Below are 25,375 nucleotides of genomic sequence, written 5' to 3' on the forward strand. Positions count from 1 at the left end.
ATTATTCAATGAGCCTGACGTATAAACGAAAATCGTCATTAGTTTTCGTGCAAATACATATAGTTACAGTTCTTTTCCTCTACATTTACACGCACGTCTTGCTCCCAGAAAAAAAAAGAAATGTACCATGGTCCATAAACAATTCTCACAACAACCACTCAACTCGGCGGCCGCAATTTATTGGAGGCGCCGTCAGAAAGCGAGTTCCGGCCAGATATCGGACTTAAAAAATGGACGAGAGCGTAACGCGTCCTTTCGGAAACGACACACCTTTCTACGTGAATTCTTTCTAAGCTATGGTTTACGAGTAATCTGGATAAGGTATCAACGTGTACGTATATATCCCGGCTGCAGGGAGATTGAAATTTTCGCACGTTGAAATTTAAGCGGCGGAGACTCGCGCTATCTTCCGTGTCCACGTTCTCGGGGTGAAAAACGTTTTCAAAAATTGAAACGCGGAGATACGCGGTAAATTGACGACTTGATATAAAAGAGGTCGTATAAGTGTGTCATGCTCTCGGGAAAAATCATTTTTCGTTGAAAAAGTCTTTGTGCGCGCGCACCGAGGTCAATAGCATTGTAAAATCTTGCAGGTGCCAGTTACGAGAACATTTATGAACTGTAGAACGTGTGAAATCTAGCCCCTTCATTTTTATCGATAAAGTAAAATATATTGTTTAGGCAGAGATAGCTGTCCTTATATATATATATATATATATAGGACTTTAATTGAGAGCTTCTTTCACGCTGAATTCTCAATTACGGCACGAAGGATGCATTATTGCCCGGGAGTAAAGGCTTAACTAAATGAACCTTTTTATCACATATTTAAGAGTCTGCGCGGTGTGCGAGGTGAATTTATTGAATGGTTAACTTAATTTATTCGTCATTTGATTTTTGCGAGACCCGGTTTCCTCGTGAAAGCTATGTTAAATCTCGTCGAAAAATAAAGTTGAGTTTCGCACATATTTGCATTCATTGCGAGTCGCCGGCTCTAAAGGTTTTCCATTCACCGTGTCCAAATATTCTCATTGGGCGTACCGTAAACTCTGCCAACAAAGAGCCGGCCGAAATGTGATATCGCGAATCTTCGTGAAAGCATTACCGTGTGTGTTGCGATTATATCATCTCCCCCGCCGAATTTATACATTGGATCGTATCTATCTACGTAAATAGGAAATATAATTTTAACGTTACCTCTATAAATGCTGCTTTTATTCATTCGTATATAGGATATTTTAATAATAGAGAAGAATTTAAATTTATGATATTTAATATTAAACTATTTATTAGAAGTTATGTGTAAAAAGTATTTTTACAAAGGAAATATCACGAAAATTTCGATCTTATGACAAGGTACGGGTAACTAAAAATTTGAAGTAAAAGCAAGATTAAGTGCGTCGCGGCAATAACTGTGAGATAAATGGTGCTTCTTGCAACAAACATAATATTTTCTCAGCTATTAAGGGCCGGTTGTTCCAATCTGTTGGTAAACTACCTAATAGTTAAATCATTCTATTACCCGTTGATACTTAAACACGCTTCTATTTCACGTTTTTATTTGATGTTTCACAAAAATCAAGACTTATGAGTTTTACATGGCGTTTCTGATATTTCAATTATGAAGGAATCGTAATGCGGCGCGATGCGATCAGTCTGACAGGAGCATAAAATCGTTATGGCGATTGTTTACTCGATTTTAACGCGAAAAGTTACGAACACTATTTTCGTCGCGTTCTCATTGTCGAGTATGGAACACCATTCTGTTACGTTAATAAAACTTTAACGCGGAGACATAATTTCAGGCGAAGCGATAAAAGCGGCACGTTATTTCGCGGCGATCGAAACATGAATGTATATCGCGCGTCGGTATTCAAAGGATGAATTTAGGGACGAAGTTGCGATCAATATAATCGTATAGTTAATTGAAAAAGAGCCGTATATATAGAATGCGAAATTATTGTCGCCGTCTGCGTCGTCTGGAATGAGATATCGATTATTCCGCAACGTTCGCAGACACCAATCAGACTTATTGTTAGTTCGTATAAGACCTATAAAAAATAGTTTATGTCCGACATTTTGAGATAAATGAAAAATAGAGTTCATTTCGTAATTTCTATTTGCAAAATGATCGAGAAACAGAGTGGTTGTTTGGAAGATTTTTAAATATATCTCATATGGCTGAAGTCTCTGAGTGAAATACTATACTAAATTTATCGGACTGGGAACTCCGTTACTCGCAACCTTTTTCAGCGTGTATATAGTATCCCAGCGGTAGATTTCTGATCGATCGATATTGCACTTAATGTCTTATTATCTATGACTCTTTTGCAGCAATGCCGTCTCTCGAAGCGAGAGTATCCGTTTTCAATTATAATACATTAACTGGCGCGAACTCGATCATGAAGTTGCTGAGTTATTACGCCGTGTCAGGTTAACGGATCACGGCTGTATAATGAAGCAGCGATAAACAACGATTAACATGCTTTACACGAAAGCGGGTGAATTTACGCGCGTACGTCTCGTGAATTCCCGCGTTGCCGGTATATGATCGCGCGTTTACACAGTCGGTGTAATACCATTATATATTAGCAGATTTGTGTTAAATCAAGCGTTGCATATTGGATAAACGTCATGTTTACGTCACCTCACGCTCTTGCGTAGCCCGGGCTCTAGACGGGTTGAGAGAGACGCGATCTGTTTGATAACCACTATAAATTTATTCCTATGCATATGTGTATGAAGTCGGACATTGTGAAAGACTAATTACTAAAACATTAGAGTCGACGCTATTGTCTCGCACTTGCATCTCGCGCGCTATTGTTTCTAAAAATATATACTTCGCGCGATATAGCAATTTGCATAATAAATTTTGCGGCGTTGTGGAAATATTAAAATATCTTGAGCCATTGAGAGCGACACTTGCAAGTCGGACGGTAGCAGAGGGTGGTCTCAGCATCATAAGCGCAAGCGTAAATTAGATCCGACACGGATCGCCGACCATTGTCAGCGTGATCGTATAGTGGTTACCGTGGGTCCGGGACAGCGTTATTATATTCCGAGACCTGTGTGAAAGGGGTTGAACTCGCTCCAGTCGCGAATGTCCCGAGGATCCGCATCAGCGACGGGATTGACGATACGTGCTGCCAGATGCACGTAGCATGAAATGCGAGATAACATACCTACGCACCCTCAGTTGCATACATAAACACCGCGCGTCTCCATGAATCGTTCAACGGCGTTTGCATAGGTTGACGAGCTTGAAAATACTCGTAATGTTCGTGTTGGTTTTATGCTTAATTTTTAATTCTTTATTTTTCGAGAAGGGATAATACGAAGGAAGCATAATTTTACAAAAATGTATGAGTGTATATTTAACTAGATTTTAAAAACCTTAATTTCTATAACTGCATATAAGTCAAATCAGTCAAAAAGTATCAAGTCTTATTCTTTTTTACGCGAAATATTCTATATTGTATTAATTATTAAATTGTCTAGAAATTATGTGTTTCAAAGAATTAACATACTGATGATTGCTAATAATGAAATCTTAAAAAAGGACAAAGATGGTGATTAGGACATTTTTGGTTTATTAATTTGTTAAAACTAGTGAATCAAATTATGATGTTTTATAACAGAAATTAATGTTTAGTTATATATAAAGAAATATTGGTAAGAGGCACCTAGAAACTCATTTCATTAAAACAGAAATAATGTATCATAATTGGGGGGGGGGGGGGGCGATACAAATATTAAAAGGTTTCAATGCACGAGATATAAAGTCGAGCTGTAGCACTCTCAAAGCGAATTTTCGAGTTAGAAAATAAAAGGATTAACTAACAAACGAAGTTAAGAGATTATATCAACGCTTGGAGTTCATTTTACAGTCGTTCGATACAGTCGTTAGATACAGCAATAACAGTTCTCTTGTCTTTTGATTTCGTAGTACGAAAAAGTAGTCGAGAAAACTGAACATTATCGTCAGAAAATAACATTTCTTCTATTTATATTTCTCGCTATATCGTCAACAATTTCAATTCTTTTTATATCGACCAATAATGCTTGTTTATTAAATGCATACCACTTTTATTGGAGAATATTTTTATTAACTTTTACGTCAGTTTTTCCTGGGAGAGAAATGTCGAAATGCTGGGAAGTCTCTCGGAACGGACGATTACAAGTCAAGAGTTCGAGCATGAAACATTGAACGACCGCGTATTCCAAAAATATACTTTTATTCTGATTCGTATCGAATGATCGTAAAGAATTTTTACGTCACCGAAGCGAGTATCACTATTGCTGACCTTTCTTAAAAAGCGACGACACGTGAATTTTAATAGAAAAAAAATATTTGGCAGAAAATGTGGAGTAGTTTTGTTTCAATTATGGAAGTTAGATCTACCTGTTTTTTTAGTATATATTTTCACTGTTTTATTTTATTTACTTTGCGATCCCTTGTCTCTCCTTGTACACTTGCCAACTGATCGGCAAACGGAGGAAGGAAGGTAAAGGGAAACGGAAACATTGTTTAATTAAGAGCCTGAGGCTTTTTCCTTCCTCTGGAGGACAGGAACAGTGGATCAGACGACAGCAACGCCAATTTCCTAGGAGGTTTACGTTATTTAGAGAACTTATCGGTTACCCCGAAGAAAACAACGGATCTTGTGTATAAGAACTCTTTCGAACGAACCAAGGAGTGAAAAACTGGATTAAATTGCGGTTCCACGCGATGCAAACAGAAATTTTAAATGAATGGATAATTAACTAAGAACTCCTAAAATTCCTGATGTTGAAATTAACAAATAACAAAGGAAAAAGTGAGCTTTTTTAAATAATTTATCAAATAATTTATCTATCACCGCTTCGCTGAATATGGCTCAAAGTAGAGTAAAAACGTATGATTTATAACTTTGTATTGAATTGTTAATTAATTGTTACATAACTAATTGCGTTTGATTCTCAAAGCCCACTTTTTTCCTTATTACTTATTGCTAGTAATTTAAAAAATAGGGGTTTGTTCCGCAAATATATTCTCTGACAAATATACTTCTCAAACTTTTAAGCATTTTGGAATTAATTTACGAAGATACCACAATATTAATTATAACTAAATTAAATAATTAAAATCAAACAATTTTTGCGAATTAAACTTTCAATTCGCGAGAAATTGATATAAAAAATTAATGATTTGTAAGCAAAACATCTTGTTTAATGAAACTTTTACTAAAGAAAAATCGAGTTAGAATTTTTCAATTGACTTAGAATCTGTCATGTCTTTGAATTTAAATTAAAATTGTAATAAAAAGTATCTCTGACGCTCTCTCAAAATTTCTTTTGTAATTTTAAATTTTGTAACAAACATTCAACAAAAGATATTGATAGATGGAATTACTGTCTAATAAATTTGCTCCGCGTGCTTTGAATCTTTTGAAATAGGAACGATGGGGTAAATTCCAATCGTGATACACAGTTGCTCCAACTTTGAGAGTAGCCAAAGGGAGACTCCGTCGAGAAGGTTGATGGATGACGTTTTAATTAAGCCTTAAGATGCTCGCGGTCTACATCAGACGTACCTCCCTCCGCAATTCTGTGCACTTCAAGTAATAACACGATATTGCATCGTTCAAACTTCTTGCACGCATTATCGAGATGAAAGTCATTCACGAGTTCTCACGCCCATGCTTAGCACTCCCGTTGAATCCATTTCTCGCGAGAAAGCTATAGCTTCCTGTCAGCAATTAAACTTGAACGCTTTATCCTATTTTTTATCTTTCACCTTGGAAGTAGTGGTTTTTCTTAAAATTCTTTTACATAAAACTGAACATTTTTTAAAAAGAATTGTACAAGATCAATTAAACAATTAAATTTTTAAACAGTAATAATAATGTTGGGTAAGATAAAAAGGTCTAACAATTTAAATTAATATCTTAAAATAACATTTTAACGAGAGAAAAGGAAAGAGAAAGAATAACACGTTAAAATTTATACATTATCAACTTAAATAAAAATTTTGTATTAGAAACATTCCAGAAAAATATAGTTTTAATTTTAAATTAAAACTTCAAATATACTGCAAGGAAAGAATGAAAATTATTTTAACATTATATCGCAGAATTTAACACTATAACTCATTTTTTAAAGTATTTTTGTAAATGATAGGATAGGGATAGATGTACCTAATGTACCTATCCACTTGAGAAATTGAGTGAATATTATAATAACCGGGATCATGGCCTGAGTCTCGCTAACGACAACGGCAATCTTAAACTAGCCTATTAAGTTCTTAAGCGATCGATCTGAACGCACACTCCTCCGAGAATTAATCTCGTCGTCAGTCAACACGGCGGTAAGTGGACTGAACGCGTCATTACCCTAATAACATCATTCTCCATTTGCTGCATTATTGGAAAATTTTAATATTCACAAATAATTTATATAATTTATATTTATAATTTACAAACTCATTTTATTTCCTTTAAATTAAAGTTTAATTAGAATGATAGCGTAGATTACCTATAATTAAGCATTTATTATTCATCTTCTTTAAATTCTCTGTTGTAAAACAAAGCATCTTGCAAGAAAGGACGTGTAAAAATGAATAAATTAAGTAAGATAGTAGCAATCCAATTTTTATCGATCAATTGATTAGAATCACTTGTCCTTTCCATTTTTCTGTCTTTCTATTTTTCTGTTTTTCTCTGCTAAATTTAATTATTCATAAAGTATGTGATTGCTCAATTATAATAATTACAGCATTATAAGGTATTTTGGTTTAGAGGGATGTATCCATTGTGTGTAATCCGATGCTTATTATAGAAACCTTCCGCGCAACGCAACAGCTGGACAAGCAGCACGCTTATTTGTTCAACATAACAGTATTGCAGGTGATTAAATACTTTGTGCCATTTCCCACGATACAGCGGGCATAATTATTTCAAATGTACAAATTCTCGTTTATCCGCGTACATTGCGTAATTTAGAACAGACCATTCGGAAATAATGAAGAATTCACTAATTCAATATTCGATTCTCCAGAAGCAGATAATGACTAACATTTGATCGTAATAGTAAATTTATGCTTGGCTTGCTCTAGCTAAATTAAACTTTAAAACTTTAAAACTTTATATAAAATTTTGTTAAATAGAATTTTGTTAAGTTAAATAATTTTGCATATTTTTCTCTTATTAGTATAAAGTGTTATTTGAAAATCAAGTTGATTGTATCTTTTTAAAAAAATTATTCTGTAAATTTTAATTTAATTTATTTGTATCGGTAATTGTCGGAACGAAAAAAATGGTGTTACGCGAAACGTGAAACAAGCTAAATATGTTATTGATATTTCGATAATATTTTACTGTTTTCAGCAGAATATTTTCATGTGCATATCGTTTTACTTTAAAATATGAAAACGCAAATAATATTTGACAAGATTTAACATTTTCCAAATCGTGGAGTTTAATTTGGAAGAGTTTTTTAAACTCGTATACGATTCAGTACTGTTACTCATTGTATTGCGGTATAGATTTCTTTTAATTACAATGCAAATGGTTTCCACATTGTGATCGGAACAATCGTGTTCGTTGCATTTCGATTTCGTTGCATTAAATCGGAGTACCAAGTACACTGCTCTCGTATTTGCTGCATTAAGATAATACTGTGTAGAAAGTAATTTTATCTTTTTTAACAATATTATCGCAGCAAGCATGTAATTAAATTAAGATTTTCATTTATTTGCGTACAATGAAGATATCAAACGTTAATATTTAAAGTTTATGCAGAGTTTGAAACGCATAAGTTTATTTATGAAGAAAAAGAGACTTTTGTATGTTCTTTCTGTATGTATATGAGACGTTGTACGTCATACACAATTAATAATAACAATGGAAAATAATGAAACGATTGCCGGTAACAAATTGCAATTAAATAAGTAATAACAATCTTTATATATTCGAAATGCCCGTTTTCCTCTATGGACTACTCTATAAACGGAATGTATAATATAATGGAAACCAATATTGCCCCATAGCGATAATGCTTCGTAGAGACTGCAGCTACACGAAGCAATTATCGACCACTCGACGAACGTGTCAGGAACGTAATGAAGGAGATCAATGGATTTTCAATTGCCAGTATGGCACGGACTCGCGCCAGAACTTCGAAATAATGCTGGCGCGTTGTATAATTGACCGACGTTATTTCCTGGTGCGAATTATAACGTGTCTCCTCCCCCCCCCCCTCCCCTCCTACTCTGCACGCGCTAATGAGATTCAGAGAATTAACAATCGATTTACGCGAACAAGTAGCATCAATGTCACATTACGCTCTCCTATAATGACAAATCAGATCAAAAAGTATGGCGATTAATAAATTTTACTCCGAAGAGAGACGAAATGCAATGTTCGATAATCAGATATCATGACAACACAAGTCATGGCATTATGGCATAAGTTATAAAAATATTATACCATAAATTTTTTATATTAACGTATATTTATAAAACTACGTAATGTTATGTTCAAATAATAGCAACATCTCTCCTTTAAAACGCTATGCTTAATGGATATGATCACATTTACGAAGAGAGAGTCTTTTATGTAAAATATTTCAAATCGTTTTAATCTTAAAACATTATTTTTACTTGTACAGAATTGAAAACATTTATATGTTTTACTAAGCGTTTTAATTATATTGCTGTATTGATATAAGAAGACAGACTAGAAACTAGAATGTGAGCATGCATCTTCATTATTTATGATATTTAATTAAAGTTGCTCATAATGTCGTAGATTATAATTACACTGTCTACGGGCAAATACTGTTTGTCCTAAATGCGAAACTGGTCTCTAATGACTTAATTATAACTGGCTTTTCGCTTAATGAAAGGGACCTAAGTGCAGTGCGTTAAAGTTGCAATAAAAACTCGAGACTGTCGTCTTCGCGTTTTAAGAGTCCGCGTTTTTCTTCTTAAAACTGCACTAACGTTCTAAGAGACAACTCTTTTAAGATCGCATATATAAATGCTATTTTCTTATCAGGCTTATACAGCGCGTTGCGCATGTTTTTCGGTCGATGTATCATTACAGAATCCTCCCAGAAATGAAAGGAGCTCTCTAGAAAAGAATCTCCGTCAAAAAATGATGATGACAATATCGCAAAAACTCTCTTTTCTTCGTAATTGTAAAAATCTCGTTGCTCAGTCTGCTCTTCTTTTGCTATTTTTGCTGGTTCCACACATCGCGAAAATAAAATTAATTTTAAACTCACAATCAGCATAAAATCCATAGTTAAGGAGAACGTGTATAAAACGTTGGTTAAACAAATAATACAGAATATTCCAGACACTTAGTTAGAAATTCCAGTTAAGAATTGTCTAATATAAAGTTAATCTTTCCAACAATAACGTCGAAAGACTATAACAGCTGGAAACAGAAGAAACTTGAAAAAGATTTAAACATATAATGAAACTTTATTCCTCTTACAATATCATGTAAATTTTGTTTTAATAGTCTTTCAATTCGGGAATTAATTACAAAAAATGTTCAATATTGAATATTAGAAGATTGTGACTAAAAATGATCTTTCTCAATGTTTTTTCTAAGAAAAAATTGATTTTATATTAACCAATATTAACCAAAGAAGATAAAAACGGCTCGCCAGAGAAGAAAGATCTGAAACATTTTATACAAAGTATATATTCGTTTAATTCAAATTCGCTGCTTTTCTTACTACAAATATCCATTAAATGTGATCCGTCAAATCTTTCCTCGCATTCTTAATCAGGATATGTTGCATCGGATCACCTGCAGAACGTGACTAAAAAGCACAATATATCAAAGCGTGGTGGGTAGCAGATCGTGATAGGAATTCTGTTGTCGTTTTTCGGACGATGGGATCGACTCGCGCACGCGTGCTCAACTTTTATACACATAAAACTCGCGAACTCCAGTCGTAGTACCTACCCACCCTGAACAGAGAGTTGGATTTAGATTCATGAGGTCCCCGCAGGCCTCCGTGGACACGCTCAACTTGACTGGACTACCGCCGGACTTATTCCAGGCAACCGCGTAGAATGGAGGAACACCCTGCGGAGAGACCAGTCGTAAAGAATATAAGCAGGATGGTCTCTTACCGCAGGAGGTCGATATCCCAGGGCTCGAAACACCAGCCATCCTTTCGGTCGAGGACATTTTGTAGCGAAAGGACGAAAGGACTACTTTTAGCCACGACAAATGTCTCTCCTTAACTCTTCCAAATCTGATGACACGTCCCAGATTTTTCCGTACACTGGAAAAATTTATTCCCATTTTTTCAATTTCTTTACAGCAACGAAATTTCCTTCTTGTCCAATCGCGATTTCTCTTCGTTAAATATTTCTAAGGTAAAAGTAAAAATTTCGTATGATTTAATGTAAGATTAATAGAATTTATTCTAATATATTATTATATATTATTATATATATCTTATATTTAATTCGATTCGATTATATTCCTTTTCCTGGTTTAGATTATAACACTGTATATTATTAATATAAAATAACTTACATTTATGCTCACATTTAGTTGTATCGAGGTACTATACAAATATTTCAATACATGAATTTTTACGTCTGTTTGACGCTTCGTATCTCAACGTGTTATATATGCTTGGTGATCAATTTTTCATTCGGACATCTGCGTACAAAATCTTGCGAAGTGTCAGGTGTAAGAGCGCTCGCTTTTGCTTCACAATGAGATTCGAAAAGAAGTATCGTGCGAATGCAAGATAGATCTAAAGCGCTCGCACTTTAGGAAGGTTATATGTATATATGCAGCATTAAGAGGAAAGCAATAAAATTTGGATAAAAGATTTTATCTATTCGTTTAAAAATATTAGACGTGATATGCAAAAGGCGAGAAAAGAAAACTTCTTAAAATAATATTTATTACATTTTTGTGGCATAAAATTACTTTTCCGAATAGTAAGAATCTTAAACTTTGCATTTTAACTTGAGAACGAGCGCTTGAGGTGAATTTTACACCCCAGTATCGAAAAAATAAAGCTCACGTCTCTCTCTCAATAATTTTAACATCCTTCTTTTGTTTTTTATATTTTTATATTTTTCTTTACTTTCTTCTCAGAAAATTTTAAGTAAATCTATGTATATATAAATATTGTCATCAAATACTAATAAATTATAGAACAATCAAAAATATGCAATATGTAATTAATAACAATAACTTTTAATTGAGGTACAAAAATCACCCCAGATGACCATTAAAAAAAAGTCAAACGCCCGTTTACGGGTTAATTGATCAGATCTGTTTATTTATAAACAAATTGGATTTGTTTACATAAAACTGTGAAAATGTATATATTGTATTGCGGACACATCGGTATTATAAATCAACTTATCATCTTTCTCCTATTTATGTTGTAATCAATTCCACGAAATTATAATAATAGTTTTAATTTAAAACAAGTAACATACAATCTCACATACATCTTCGCTGAAATAATTTGTTTTAAGAAAAACTGAGCAGAATTTTCGGCATCGCAAACGTTGTCGATTTCGCGCGTCAACCGGAGCTCTCCCCGGAAGTTTCACAAGACCATCTTTCCGTCACATGCACTTTCGGAAGTCCTCGCGCGACTTTAGTAGAAGAAAAGTTTCGAAGAGCTAGGATCTTCCTTGACAAATTTTATATCAGCGCGCCTAGTCGAGGCGAACGTCTGGCGAAAATTTATAGCACCCGGGGGAACAGTAGCTGGAACCGAAGGAAATAATCGACCACGTGATTTGTGGAATTTTCGCTTGATCCTCTCGCTTTGTACGAATCTTGCTTCGTTACCGTCCATTGATGACCTTATTCTCGTAGTGATCTTCGCGATTCGATTATTAACATCCGTTTATCAATCGGAGAAAGAAAATTAAAAATAATTTTATATTTTAATTTATAATATCCTTTGAAGATGCAAATAACGATAATTTATTATTCCTCTAATAGAATTAAAAATACAATTATAGAAAATTTACTTTCACAGTTTATCCTTAATAGATAAATTCTTAATAGATAAACTGTAAATGTTTCTCTCTGCTGTTACGAGAATTTATAAGTCGATTTCGAAGGAAAGTTAACAATTATTATATCTCAGAATATGATCGCGTTGGACAAGTTAAGTAACGGATATTATATTATGTATCGATATTGTTCTTACAGCTACACACACGTTCTTCTTTTCTCTGCAGATTCTCAGAGATTTCACAGCGATGTCGTTTCTGTTCTGTAGCAAGAAAGAGAAATAGAAAAAGAGGAAGAGATATTCTCTGAAAGCCCGCATTGACTTTCAACACTCGTGAACCTTCTTCCTCTTGTACCCTAGCACTCTCAGAAGAAGGAATCCTGCCCGTAGGGTTTATAAAAGCGTTGAATACACCGGATGTATCAAAAGTCGCATAACGATTTCTCTTGAACTTACAGTTGATTTTTTTCTTCTTAACAAATATTTGTTCGATTCTTTCTTTACGCTTTAACATTCAACTTGAAGTAGTTTTGTAACGAAGCGCAACGTCGAAGTAAGTATTTATAGTGTGTTGGAGAGCAGAGCAAATATTCGTCTCTTTATACATCAATTTTTCAAACATTTTATTTCTGCTTGCTACAATCTCCGAGTAAGTAACGATCGCCAATATAATCGCTTGATTCCTACATCGAATATGAATTTGCGCGGATTAATTCCGATTGGACATTCGGAGTGTCGGAAGCGGAGCAAGGATTCAGGGGCGGTCGTATAATTTCGGATTAAACGCGGAACACGCCGCATGAACGTTTCTGGGGAAAATGAAATTATTTTTCGCTGGGAAACGCGTAATTAAACGCAACTCAATTACAGTCGTGTGCATCTCGTTGTTTTATTCGGGCGCGCGGTCTCGTGTTAGAAATAAGATCTACACGATTCACTGAATCAGCAGCGCTTGAAAATAAAAACCTTTTTGGAATATTCGAAGCATATATGAACGCGATATATGGACTGGATCAAAAAGTCTGCAAATGTAGTTTCGAGCAAACGCGTATATTTCCTCCGACATGCCTCGTTCAAATATTGAGAAATTTACAAGCATACTCGAATATCTTCGCCAGTCATGCCGGTACCGGCCTGTCAGCGTTGTGTCAGTTAACTTTGACCACAGGACCGTAACACTGTTCCGAGATGTACGCCGTTACTGACAAACAAGTATATGCACCGGTACTGGTATGGCAATACTGTACAGTTAGTTTAGTGTTTTGAGGGCCGACGAAGTTAGGCAATATTAGCTTTAATTGCTCCGTTTTGACAATCAATACGTTTTCTGGCTTGTATATTGAAAATTTATTAAGTACCAACACTAAAAGTGATAAATTATTTGAACTTTGGAGTGCATTGAAACATATTTACCGTTAAATAATTTAGCACAGCAACGCGTCAAACTTGCATTTGATTTAAATTTAGAAAGAAAATTCTTAAATCGTTAAATTCGTTGTTAAATGGCGAGAGCAGACAGCATTGGCTGTCAATGCTTGACCACTACTACTGACTTAATATTCGACTTATTAAAGAGAACACTGGAAATTTTTACGTTGCACGCCTGAACGACTACATAAATGAGTTCAGGAATAAGGCATCGTATTGATCCGTTTAGCAAGGTTTCAAGCACAACGTCTGTTAAATCAGTTTTTTTCTCATTTATGTATCTCGACTCGCCTCGGGCAATCTTTTTCGATGCATATCCTCGGTTGAAACGGAAGCTGAGTAACGAGATACTCAAAGAGCTCGTCTTGTCCTTCTTTTTTTATCCACCCTCAGCCATCCTTCGTTCCTTAGACCTGATTCCCCTAACTTTAAATCTAAGCACCAGATTTCGCACGTTTCAACAAGTTCTCGTTTTCGAAAGTCTGTCGCATGAACATCCGTCATACAGTTCTATGTGTGTTTTTTATCCCTCTTTAAATCTTCTTTTTAAAACATTTTTCTTCGTGCGATGGATAAAAGACGTATTCATACAAAGGTGTTAATAAATAATGGTAAAACTGACGTGTTTAAGCATATAATTAATCAAAGAATCTAAAATTAGAGTATATAACTTAATCTTTAAAGAAATTATATATAATATATTTTCGTTGAATCGTCTTTCTATATATAATTCTATCGATTTTCTTACATAAAAATTAATATGCATCCTAAATATTAATTATCCTTAATAATTAGACCTTATTTAAAGAAAAAGTATTTAGTTTATTTTTATAATGGTTTATTTTATATAATATAAATGATGTCGTTCTATACAGCTCTTCAATCGTAAAGTAATAACCACGTTTTTTTCTTAAATTCCCGAAAGCATGAATAAATAGCAGAAATGCTCCATGCTCGTCATACTTTCTCACACGACGCGTCAGAAAAATCGATGGCTGCGTCGCGTCGTCTGCTAAACCTGGAGACGGTTCGCTGTTTCTTCTGGGTTCTTCTCAAAAGTATCTCTCGGCGAGAGGCACACCGACATTGCTCAACAATGACCAGATAAATAGCACCGCCGCGCCACCGACGATTCATTTCTCTCACACGTAACATTTAGAACTAGGTTTTCTCGGGTAGCACGCGAGGTAACGTGAGGTATACAAAGAATCGTTGACGATACCACAGGCTTCCATTAACCTTCTCTTATTCGGTTTCTTTTATCAAAAGATGAATAAATAAAAAAAATATCTTGCGGTGGGCTAAACATAGTGAGGTACTATGGCTTGGTTTGTAATATAGCTTATTTTATTATTCCTCTAGCTTTCTAAAGCATCTCTGTGCCTGAATTTTTAAATATCTACCTCTGAGAAAGACGTACCGTAAACATTTTCAAAACTTAATTAAACTATTGCCTTATCATATATTTTAATTTAATATACTGAGTAATTTTCGATTTAGTATGTATCGGGGTTAGAAGTAATATATTACTTCTAACTTCAATAAGAAGAGGACCCACGAATTATGCGTGAATTATGATAATATTTGGTTAAAAATGAAGAGTAATTTTTCGTATGACACTGGTTGACCCGGGCATGGTCGGTTAATTGCCTACTTAAATTCAGGAAGTTAAGAAAGAAGGATTTTTGAAAGGACGGAGATGCAATCCCGATTAAACTTCCGACTCTGCGGCGATATTACCGGAGTATAATTGAATTTCTCTGTTCGTATTTCCCTTCCTCCGTTCTCCCCCCCTTTCCCCCGTCTCGTTCTGGTTCCCGACCACGTCCGGTCATTAGTATAAGCAGCGATTCCGATTACAAGGGCCCTTAATTACAATATAATTTAGAGATCTTTTTTATCCAACCTCCCGTGTTGCAGTATTTTTCTCTCTTGTCCTCTTTCTCGTTGTTTCTTCACCGTGAATGAAGTTGTACTTTTCTCGATCTGTCACGAGAAATTAAATATTTTGAATTGTGTGTCTGCTGTATAACACGTACATTAATATACAGTGGATTAAAAAAGTATTTGCACATCCAGTTTTCTTACAACAACTTTATTCGAAGGAATAATACATAATTACGAATTGTGTTTATAAATAATTTATTACTATATGTAATAAGTTACTTGTGGACACAATTCGTAATTATGTATTATTCCTTCGAATAAAGTTATTGTAAGAAAACTGGGTGTGCAAATACGTTTTTAATCCACCGTATATTACATTAAAAATTATATTACGTACAAAAAAAAGCGGCATGTCAAAAGTTGTTTCGATGACAAAGCGAATAGAACGCGTTTTATTAACTGTGGTTAGGAATTCGATATCTCCGGAACAATGTGATGAGCTGACAATCTCTATCTCACGCGATTGACGAGTAGCGCTTTTACGCGGGCGATCCACGCGAGCGAAACTTCCAATCTCGAATTTCGAGATAACGACGCGAGTATTTCCCCGGGGAATATCCCTCGGCGCGCCCGCGCCGTGCCGGCAATCTCGCCCGATCGAGAGACACTGGTACGTCCCGCGACGCGTTTCCAGCAAATCGAGTTCTTCGTATATCGAAGATAGCGCCGACGGTTGTTCGTCTTGACGGAAGGTATGACTCAAACTCCGTTTTACCGTCTCGCCAGTCCAAATTGATCTCGAAATCGCGCGGAAGAAAAAAAAATGATCGCCCAGATGAATTGAACGGTTCAAAGGAGTAGCGCAATCTTGGAGAAGAGCAGGAGTTTTACACTATATTATGGGAGGAAAAAAGTAGCAGAAAGTTCTTTATTATAAAAGTTTGATACACCGCATGCTTATCAAAACGGCTAACGGATGCTATTCGGTATATCAATTTTCACTATCAATATACTGTAATAAGTTGCGAAGCAATTTATATTATTATATGACAAGCGAAGCTTTCGTATAACGGTAGAATCTTTTAGTCCGCAATATAGATTGAGATTAATGAATCCCATCGAGTTGCAATAACGTTGCATAACGATTAATTTCCTGACTAATAAGTTGCTCTAATAGTAATGCATTATTGCAATATCGATTTGCAATATTGTCATTGTAATTTTGCCGCATCTGCAACGTAGACGCGATTATGTCTAAACGACAGAACAACTATGTGTAAAAAGCAGCAATTTATCATTATGATCTAAATTAGATTTGATCTTGCGCAAAAGCTTTTTTCAATTTCTCAATTGTATAGCTGGCTTATTTAAATCTTGCTGAAGAAAAATGAAACTCAATTGTTTTATGTAATTATAATTTACGCAGAAAAAGGAAGGACAAATGTGACAGACGTGAATAGACGCGAGCCAGACAGGTATTTCCGTTGTCACCAGCGGGTGGAAATAATATCGGGGACCGGAGATTCGATGGTGAATTGTATGTGAAGGCGGTGACGTTTTGAGAAGCGCGGGGGTGGGCCATGGAGGGTCAAAGGTTAAGTGAAATTGAAGTCCGAGTCGTTGATGAAAACTGATGCGGGATACGAGCGAGCGGGCTGCCAACCCCTTGAGCAATAGTTCCGTCCTCTTTTAATCTCAGGAAGGGGAGGGGGGTGGAGGGGACAAGGGAAGAAGCTGACAGCGGCGATCTGGAGAACGGGATGGTACCAATTGCCATCCGTGTGTGAGAGCGCTTCACGACGGACGGTCGTGTGCGGTTAATCCTATCACGGTGCCGCGCTGTTATAGGACAGCGCGAGGTATCCGGCTAAATAAATTGCCGCGGACCGGAGAGAACGACAAACGCGGGAGCTTTCTATTGAGAGAGATGATTTATGATCGGCGGTCTCGCGCGCCGCTTTTCCACTCACGGCTTGCGGAAAATCTCGACGGCCCGAAGTAGAACGGATAGAAGCGAATAAAGTATTCGAAAGAGAGAACCCAACAACGTCGGCCAGAAACCTGCTAGTCGATGTATCGGGGGGGGGGGGGGGGGAGGATGAGGGATGATAAATATCACGGGGTTGAATTTGGGTCTGGCAGCATTGATGCAGGCTTTCCGAATCCACTGATCATTTTCACGGATATAGTAGCTCCAACATATGCGCTATCATGGTGATTGGAAAACTCGCTATTCTTCATTAAGCTAGAATACTATAACTTCTGTTGATTTCTTTTTACATCAAACAAGCGAAGATAAGAGAGAAGAAAATAGTGAAAGGATATCTTTTACGATCGTACGCAGGAATTCGCGATTAATCTTCGAGTTTATCCACGATCGTTACACAACACCGGAATTCCGTTCGGCGGGTCTTGATAGAATTTTCTCAGTTGTACGTCAGAACGCTTTCCGGCGGAAACGTTAAGGGCGAGGCTATTTTTCAGCCGGCGTCGGGGCCGCTGTATCTGGCCGCCGCCGGTTAATTCCATGAAATATCGGTGCCTGCACCTTTCCTGATAATGGAGACCTCGACAGACTGCCCCGGTACAAGCAATTTTTCATTTTGCCGTCGACGCACCTCTCTCTATTACGATTCGTTTCGATTCGTCGATTATTTCCCGTGTGCGATACGCGAGTTTTTTTTTCGTTGTGCATCCGATGCACCAGAAAATGAGGGCGGCGTATCGACACGCCGTGGAAACGTTTTAGGCTGAGCGATTTTCACGCTAACGGTAACTCTATGAGCATCTCTCAACACCAAAACGGAAATAAACAATTTATCCACGCAGCAGTTTCTATTTTTCGCATGCAATTATGCGATTTTAATCGCTTCCTTTAAAAACATATTTTTTGACGAAAATCTGACAGCAGCTTCTTCTTTTTCATAACGTATCTTATTAACTAAAACTCGTATCTTTATTACATTACATTTTTAATAAGTTTATATTATTAACTTTATTAAGTTTATATTCAATTTTAGCTAACATAATAACTATTATTACTATATATCTATTGCTATTATTAAGTACTTTGTAATAACCATAGTATTTTATTATTTATTACCCATTTTTAAATCGTTCAATTTACCGCAAGCGTAAGAAGCTGTCTATCTTCATACCGAAATGGCTATTTCTCATCCTTCTTACTTCAACCTCAAGCATCTTCCATTAAAAGGAAAAGAATCTAGGGCATTCGGTATATAATATATCACATACCCTAACGCGCGCGGTATCATATCACTTTGCGGCTGATAGGCAACACGAGAAGCGCTATTTTCACGAAGCGCACCTCGAAAAAGGCTTTCATCGCGACGCACACACATTCTCACGTGAGCCTTCATCGAGAATCATTGGGGATTCTCGCTGCAGGAAATTGCGATTTCGCGTTTGAACCTCGAGATAGAAGAAGACAGGCGGGCGTATGCAAATTGCCGAGCGCGGCGGGATAACGCTGGTGTAGGCTCGAAATCGAAATGTGCAGTGGCACTTGATCCGAATTAACAAGAATTGGATTCTATCGTTTTTGATCTTGAACAAATGGTCGTACAGCGTGTCGATCACAATCAGTTTAACCGTTCTCGAGCTTTCAAGCAGAATATTAAGAGTAAGGGACATATGCAGTTCCAATAATTTGTATTACCTAATATCATATGAAATTCGCGCGGTTAAGTAAAATAATTGTATTATACGTACATAATTAGTGTGTAATTATTTTTATAAAAGACTAAAATTTGACTCATAATTTTGATTTAAAATTAGTTTTAAATTATATCTCATATTAAAATCGATTTAAGATCAATCGCTCTAAATCTTGATGTATATGAGTTTAGCAATACAAAAGTTTACAAAATTGCGTCATCAAGAATATTTAACGATATTTGACGATCGGCCGTCAATCGTAATGATGCCGTCATCCTTTTCACGTCTCTCAAACAGCCGTCAGACAAATCGATACCTCTGTGAATCTCCACCGGGTCGTAAATTGATTTCGATAAGTGAGGGGGTTCACGCAACAATGGCTACACATCGCATCGTAGCCCCGATATCCCGCGAAATGATGTATCCCATTAGATCGTGTCTGAGGATTGACCCTTACCTCTCAAAGACTCGTATGAAAATCGGTGTTCTTCTCGATGTATTGTGCGTAGCACAATTATGTGAGAAATAGGTAGCTTCAATTAAGGCTCTTTACTTTATGAGCGAACTTGCCCCTCGATCTCTCTGTCTCTCTCTCTCTCTCTCTCTCTCTCTCTCTCTCTCTCTCTCTCTCTCTCTCTCTCTCTCTCTCTCTCTCTCTCTCTCTCTCTCTCTCTCTCTCTCTCTCTCTCTTTCTCGATGTCGCCGTTTTGAACCACATGCCGTGAGTAAAGGGGAAACCCGGCTACGCTTTCCGACCGAAATTCGAGACACGTAGGATGGGGAAGCATCTGTGCATTTGCACGTAGATCTGTGATACTTCATACGAATGATGCGAAAGGAGAGGAAAAATATATCCTCGTGGGCGGACAAAATGCATTTTTCCCCAAGCGGAGGGCAAACTAAAATGTATCAGGCGCGATAGCTACAATGACAAACTGGTCTTTTGTACAATAAAACGGGCTGAATTTTTAAATTTCGTACGAATGTTTAGGCGAAAAAGGAAGACGAATAACGCTTTCGATAAATATAATATGATACTATAATTAAGATTGATAAGCAACATTTATTAATTAAACATTGATCTTTCGCTCGTAAAACACTTTCAGCGTGCTGAAATTGAATCTCGCCTCGAGTAAATCTTTCGATCTTCTTCGTTGCAATACCTGTGTCTGTTGTGTGAGTACAACTCGGTTAAATATATCTGCCAAGTGGCCGCTCGTATTTACACGAAAGATTGGAACGGTCGGGCCATGATTGCGCGAACATAAAGCAACGCGATTTCTACATTCATTCCCTTTGTACGAATAAACACACGCCTGTTTGGTTTACGTCAAATACCGAACAAAGGTCCATGCCCACATAGTGGATAAGTCGGTCGGGTAAACTGTTCGCCGAGGCAGGTTTCGGTTGGATTATTAATGCAATTCACGTCTCCCCGGAGGGTTGTGTGGCGACGCATTCGAGATCGAGAAATATCTTGCCAATACGGTGACGGTCCATGCAATCAATGCTGTCTGTAGGCGAAATCGTATCACTGGAAAGTTGAGCAATGTGTAAAGGCTGATTTATGGCCGCCCCCGGTGGGACATCCAACGAAATTTAAATAAGATTTAAATGAAACTTTTATTTTATTTCATTAATTTATTATATATGTGTATCAAGTAATTGTAGAATTGTCTGGAAAAACAAGAAAATAGAGTACCTATAGTTTTTTCATTTCTACTTATTTTTATGATATGGTATATTTTATTACATTTATGTTAAAATATTAATATTATATTTAAAAATTTGTTTAATTATTTGTTTTTAATTCGATTGCCATATTATAAACGTAAAAACCTTAGTTGCGTTGCAAGAAATTTGGTTAAGACACACACATGTTAAATAAATAAACAATTAATAAACTATTAAATAAACTATTAAATAGAACTATTAATAAAATTATTAATAGACGAATAAAGATAATAATTTTTCGATGCGCATATTTCAATAAGACAAGATCGACATTTTCTGAGTTATAAGGCCAGTGTAAAACGTACTTTTCTTCCAATTCGCAACAATTCTCCTCCCACTCCTTTCCGGCTTAGAAACTCGAGTTAGTGATCTACACTTTCTGACTTGATCGTAACTTTCGGGACCGAAGATAGTTCACGAGAGACGAAAGGAAGCCGATAGCAAAATAATCCCGGTGCACCGCAGTCATCCGCGATGACTTAGTACCTCCGGATTCTCTCCTCGACTCCGGGAAACTCGACCATCGCGCTTAGTTTACTTGGCAATCCCACGTGGCCGATGCGATCCTCGACAGTAAACGGGTTGCTATCGACCACGGATATCTATATATCTCCGTTATATCGGGCTAGCATCCGCTGGTTCTTCAATTTAGAAACTTTGCTAAGCCATCCAATTTCACAAATATAGCGATTGAGTGGTTAGTGTGAGGATAATTTGATAATGATGGACATAGTCTATCATAACTGTCGTCGGTACATTCATCAGGATACTGATTCTTTGCAAATTTTTAATTTAAATGGGAAAGAAAACAATTGTTTTTTAAATTTCATTAATCAGTAATTTTGTATACGCATCATTCAATTAACATAAAATACAATATAAGCTGGAAACATTGAGATACATAATAAATATTTATTAGCAAGTAAACTTTCTTTCTTTATTCAAATTACGGATAGGATAATAACTAACAATAAGAAAGAAATAACGAGTTGCTTTTCTATTATTAACTAGTTGCAAAGCCAGATTATTGACGTCCCCCAGCCTTCGGGCTTAGTGGATCGAAATAAGAGCCTGTGCGATAATCCAATCCGATTTTGCGAACGCTTTGAGCCAGATAATTCCTATATCCGAGTTGAAGTTGCGCCGGATTCTCGGAAATATCACTTTTATTTGCGCGGATCTATTTTACCCACGATTGCTGATCAAATCCAGAAAAACTAACAGATTTGCTTACGTTCACGTAAGATCTCTATCTGCCTATTTAGCGGATACTGTTAATCATGTGAAAACGCACACGTATATACATGCACACACGTACAGAAATAAATTTAAAAAAAAAGAAAAAAACAAAAAAAAAGACGGCTTGGTATCGAATCGGAAGTACAAAGTAAGCTCGACCGCCGCAGCGCCCAGAACCACTAATGTGCTCGCTCGCAGCGCGGACGGCAACTTCGAGGTGACCTTGGCCACGAAGGCCACGATCTACCATCAAGGATTGGTCGAGTGGAAGCCGCCGGCCATATATAAGTCATCCTGCGAGATCGACGTGGAGTACTTCCCATTCGACGAGCAGACCTGCGTCCTCAAGTTCGGTTCGTGGACCTATGACGGCTTCAAGGTAAATTCGCATGGTAGCCGTTAAGTCGTGTCCCTCCCCGACCAACCCCCCCCCCTGCCCTCGAGCCCCCGAACGATTAACTGAGAAAATTAGCCAGCCAAATGTCCGAGACGCGGATCCGACACGGGCTCCGTCTACGGGATGCGTCTGCGGGACGGCGATCAAATAGATGCTAAGCGTAGAGTAGATCACAGACGATTGGCTCGTCGCGTGGGTCTCCGACGATCGAGAGGGAGAATACGAAGTATCCGAAAACCACCCCCAGAAGACGGATGCTGCCATATAGCCCGAGATGATACGGTCGTACTTATTGTGCAGGTAGTGAATCGTCGTGGATCAAGCACGAGATGACGATAATAACTCAAAAGGGTCAAACAATCAATATGATTTCATTGATTAAAATCCAAAAAAAAAGCTTTTAATTTTTACTTTTATCAAAAGTAAAGTCAATTGTCGTTACCAGTGTCTCTCGAGTGAGGTTGATACGCGAATCCGTAACATTTCCGAAGCTATCGATCACGCGACTCAGTCGACGCGTATCGGTTTTCCGTTTCGAAGTCTCTTCTGGACAGTCGGAAGAGAGACGTTTCGCGAAGCAGTGAAAGTACCCACGATAACCGTGCGAACGTGAGCAAGATTCACTTTGTCGATACGTGTGAAGTCGAATATCGGAAGAGACAGAAGGGTAGTGGAGATAGAGAGAGTGAGAGAGAGCGAGAGGGAAAGAGAGGAAAGAGGTAGGGAAAGGATGGCAGCATCCGGAGACCTTCTCTCCGAGCCAATCGTGATCACGCTCGGCTCGTTTCTTCGGTGATTCCAGCGCCGACGGCAACTACGAGGTGACGCTGATGACCAAGGCCACGGTCTACTATTCGGGATTGGTCGTCTGGCAACCGCCGGCCGTATATAAATCCTCCTGCTCCATCGACGTTGAGTTCTTTCCGTACGACGTACAGACCTGTGTTTTGAAGTTAGGCTCCTGGACCTATGACGGCTTTAAGGTGCCGCATTACCACAACGCAACCGAGCACGAGAAACCGCAGTCTCCAAGCATTTAGTCTCGAGAATACTTTGCTCATCATCGGTCTATTCTAACGTTATCCTTTAGCTCGTCTTTTTTTTTACCATTTTGTGTTCTCTTTGTCAAAGAATGCCTCCTTGACACCCGTAATCGTTTCTTGCGATGCGCTAATCTTGGACGTCACGTGATATATTTACGTATATATTTATATTCATCCGTCTACGCATGTATACAGGGTGCGCCAGATACTCTGCATTCCCTGCCATGTATTTCTTCACCAATTTGAAGTTGAGCCTATTGAACAGACTTGAATGAATGTCCTTTGCAATTATCCCACTTGAATAAAAATTATTGAAATTGAATGAAGAGTGAATTATCGTTACTCATTCACGCACGCACGATAATGCTTGGTTTGTTTTTTCAATAATTCAAACTCTACCAGCGCTTTGAAGTTCTCGGAGAGATCTACTCTAAATTGGTGGAGAAATTCGTAGATGAAACAAGGAATATGGGGCGCCTGGGACACCCTATATATGTGTGCATATATTTGGATATTGTTACGTGGTGTGGACTGCAGTGTTATTTTATTGACCACCATTCCATCGTGGTACGACGCGCGGTCGGCTCATTTTCATTATCATTCCACGACGTGTTCGAGAAATCGGCGGGCTCGCGAGTCACCTAAAACGCATCCGTCAGTTTGCGGCTCGTGTTTGCTGTCTAGGCGAGGATCGACGAGCTTATCCGATGTCCACTATGTCAGACTGTAATGGAGTGCGCGTACCGGCGATTCGAGAGATTTACCGTTACATGTCGGACGGGATCGCACCGTCCACGTTTGTTAAGCGGTATATCCTGTTGCACTGCGTATTAATTCCGTGATTAGAAAGACAGTAACCCAGATAGGAAAAGACTTCAATAATCGTCATCCCTCCGACGATACGTTGCAATATCTTGCGTGTCATTGTATTGCTTATATTTTACAAAATAATATAAATCGATTGATATAAATTGATTTTGTAATCTTAAATTATGGAAAAATGTAAATTGTTTTTCTGTCTCATAGTCATTTACTGTCTTGAAATTTTCGACAATCGATACACTCAATTTATTATTTAGCTACTTCTCATTTTGACAGATCTGCTATTTGATATATAAAAATTTCATTTTATAAATACATAATAATTATATAATATAATAGTTCATATCTGTTTGCTAATAATGTACGATTTGCCACGTGGATGAAGACTTGTATTTATTGCAAGAGAGACTCGTCAAATACGAAAAAAGACATAATCTCCTCCGATCCTCGCTTCGACAAAGGAAAAAAAAACGATACGTTGAAGGTCCAAAGGGTGCCTCGATCACGATACACATGCCGAAGGGAGCGAATATCCGCTTCCGGTCAGTCGCGCCTCGTTTTTTGCCATTTACAATATGCAGCGATGCCGAATTTAAAAGAACTCTATAAAGCCACGATTACGAAACTGTTGTCGATAACGCCGGTTGTGGAATCTAGCTGTTTGTTTCTCTAGCTTGTTCTCTTTACAAAAACACACAAGGGCGTCACTACTCGACACACGTGGGAAAGGTATAAAATATCGCGACAAAAATCGGCACATCATGACACATGAAACGAGAGACATGTTAGCCACACGCATCCGGTTGTGCCAATACCGGGGACACTCCGTTTCTTTTATGTGCGGCAATCTCGCAAGAATTGTCACCTCATCTACGTCCGTCATCGTTGGTGCTAAATTTTCTAACATGTAAAGACAAGACGGAAAGAAAATTGCACAGTTTCTTGTATAAGTAGGAAACAATAAATTATTAGAAATAATTAGTGCAAGATTTGTAATAGGATCTATTTAATCTATTTTTTTTTAACAGACTTCCTTATATTACGTATTGCCATATATCTACTCTAATAAATTTGTCCGGAACTTTGATCGTTTCCTATTTATTCAAGAGTCGCATAACTTATTTTACGATACTTTCGAGTATCTACG

The 25,375-nt window shown here is 37.2% G+C and overlaps 1 protein-coding gene across 4 annotated transcripts in view; it reads left to right on the forward strand.

Annotated features, from left to right (window-relative positions):
• Nachralpha4 (nicotinic acetylcholine receptor alpha4) overlaps nt 1-25,375 on the forward strand; it is a 169,067-nt gene that overhangs the window by 79,413 nt on the left and 64,279 nt on the right. For 2 of the 4 annotated variants that reach the window (XM_071708510.1, XM_071708511.1), the window contains exon 5: nt 22,165-22,345. The exons of 1 other annotated variant lie outside the window; for it this stretch is intronic. In XM_071708510.1, the coding sequence (XP_071564611.1) occupies nt 22,165-22,345 (181 nt within the window). Of the gene's footprint in view, nt 1-22,164; nt 22,346-23,165; nt 23,347-25,375 lie in introns of all 4 variants that reach the window. One more of the 4 variants, XM_071708512.1, reaches the window with a different exon arrangement.

The sequence above is a fragment of the Temnothorax nylanderi genome, unplaced genomic scaffold (assembly GCF_030848795.1).
Source record: "Temnothorax nylanderi isolate EJ_2023f unplaced genomic scaffold, tnyl_v1.0 TNYL_tig0069_pilon, whole genome shotgun sequence".
NCBI lineage: Eukaryota > Metazoa > Arthropoda > Insecta > Hymenoptera > Formicidae > Temnothorax > Temnothorax nylanderi.